Source organism: Perkinsus marinus (genome assembly GCF_000006405.1).
Source record: "Perkinsus marinus ATCC 50983 genomic scaffold scf_1104296929266, whole genome shotgun sequence".
NCBI classification, from domain to species: Eukaryota; Perkinsozoa; order Perkinsida; family Perkinsidae; genus Perkinsus; species Perkinsus marinus.
This window is the reverse complement of record NW_003216524.1, coordinates 1-1,482: the sequence shown is the minus strand read 5'-3', so window position 1 is coordinate 1,482 and position 1,482 is coordinate 1. Positions and strand designations below refer to the sequence as shown.

The window sequence follows — 1,482 nt, the reverse complement described above, 5'->3', positions numbered from 1 at the left end:
CTCTGTTTACCATTAGAGAGATGCCCAGGAGAATCCTATCGTTCGTATATTATATCATCCAGCACGAGAATCAAGTCACGTGTCATTCTTTGATGGAAGTATCTCAAAGTTCAAGCCCAAGGAGGATGGTACGAGTGGATGATGATGATGAGACTTCCGTTATAGTAGTACGGTCTTTAACATCAGCCTATTCAATGAGAAGTAAATTGAGTAAGGACTACTTACGAAGCTTTATCAAGCAGTTTGATGAGGGTGGACTTAGTCCATATAGGCGTTCTGAGCCCATACCACAATACTCAGGGAATGAAGGAGTTCTACAGGTGGTCAGATCATCGTCATCTACTACTATATCTCATCACAACAATTGAATCTCTACCTTGAGTATTCACCAGTAATCAGGTTGTATCTGATAACTTCGAGGATATCGTAATGAATGATAAGCAAGATGTCCTGGTGAACTACTTCGCACCATGGTGTGGTCATTGTCGTCAACTAAGCGGAATATACTCATCTCTTGGGGAGAAGGTGAAGCATCTAAGCTCAACGTGAGCAACCAGCTCCATCATCAGGCTGGCTACAATGATAACCTCTCATCAGGTTGAAGATTGTGAAGGTTGATGCAACACAGAATGAGCTGCCTTTCAGAGTAGATGTTTTCCCGACCATTGCGCTCTATCCTGCGGGTAATGTATCAATGCTACACTTCTCGCCCACTAGGTTTCTTGTTAGGGAGGAAACATGCGCCGGTAGCATTCCATGGTCCCCGGACGGTAGATCGGTTCATTGAGTGTGTTAAGACCTATGTACATAGAGAGTAAACTATTTGTGGTAGGTTCCTTAAGGAGAATGCTGTACACCAACTAGCAGACAAACCACCTGTTTACGATGCATATGGGAATATGGTAATAATAGTAGTAGTAAGGTGAGCCGGGAGGGGTTCATGTTAGGTTGAGAACCCTGAAGAGTTATAACTCCTACTATTAGATGATTCTCACTTGATCTTGTTTTGAGTAGGGTACTACTCACTCTGCATTCTAAACGTCTTCAATGGTCATCAAAAAACTCATGAACTAACATTCACTGCGTGGTACGATATCGGTGAATCCCGTATCAAACCCCGATACAGCACTTTTTGTTCTTGGGTATATCCTGTACTATTGTGTCCTATTATTCATAGTAGCTAGAGTGCATCAGCCCATTTGATAACCCTAATGGATTTCTCATCATCATCATCTCCCAGCATAAGTGAGCATGCTACCCCTGAGGAACAGCAGCAGGCCCTTGTACAAGGAATCAATGCAATGGTTGTACAAATGCTCCAGGGAGTGCGTCATCATAATGCTTTCTCCTATTGTCCACTATTGTCATATCTTCTCAGCAAACCCGCAAGACTTGTTTCGATAAGTGCATCGCTAAGAACGGACGCTTCGTTGACCAGTTGGGTAAGAATGAGCAGATATGCTTGGCTAAGTGTATGGATCG

The 1,482-nt window shown here is 43.2% G+C and overlaps 1 protein-coding gene across 1 annotated transcript; it reads left to right on the top strand.

Annotated features, from left to right (window-relative positions):
- Nucleotides 1-199: 199 nt before the first annotated feature.
- On the top strand, nt 200-814 carry Pmar_PMAR015000 (thioredoxin, putative; the record flags this gene model as incomplete). Its single annotated transcript, XM_002787897.1, has 4 exons — nt 200-320; nt 400-545; nt 598-683; nt 730-814. Coding segments are annotated over 4 exons (438 nt in total), but the record flags the coding sequence as incomplete, so codon positions are not given.
- Between the last annotated feature and the right edge of the window lie 668 nt (nt 815-1,482).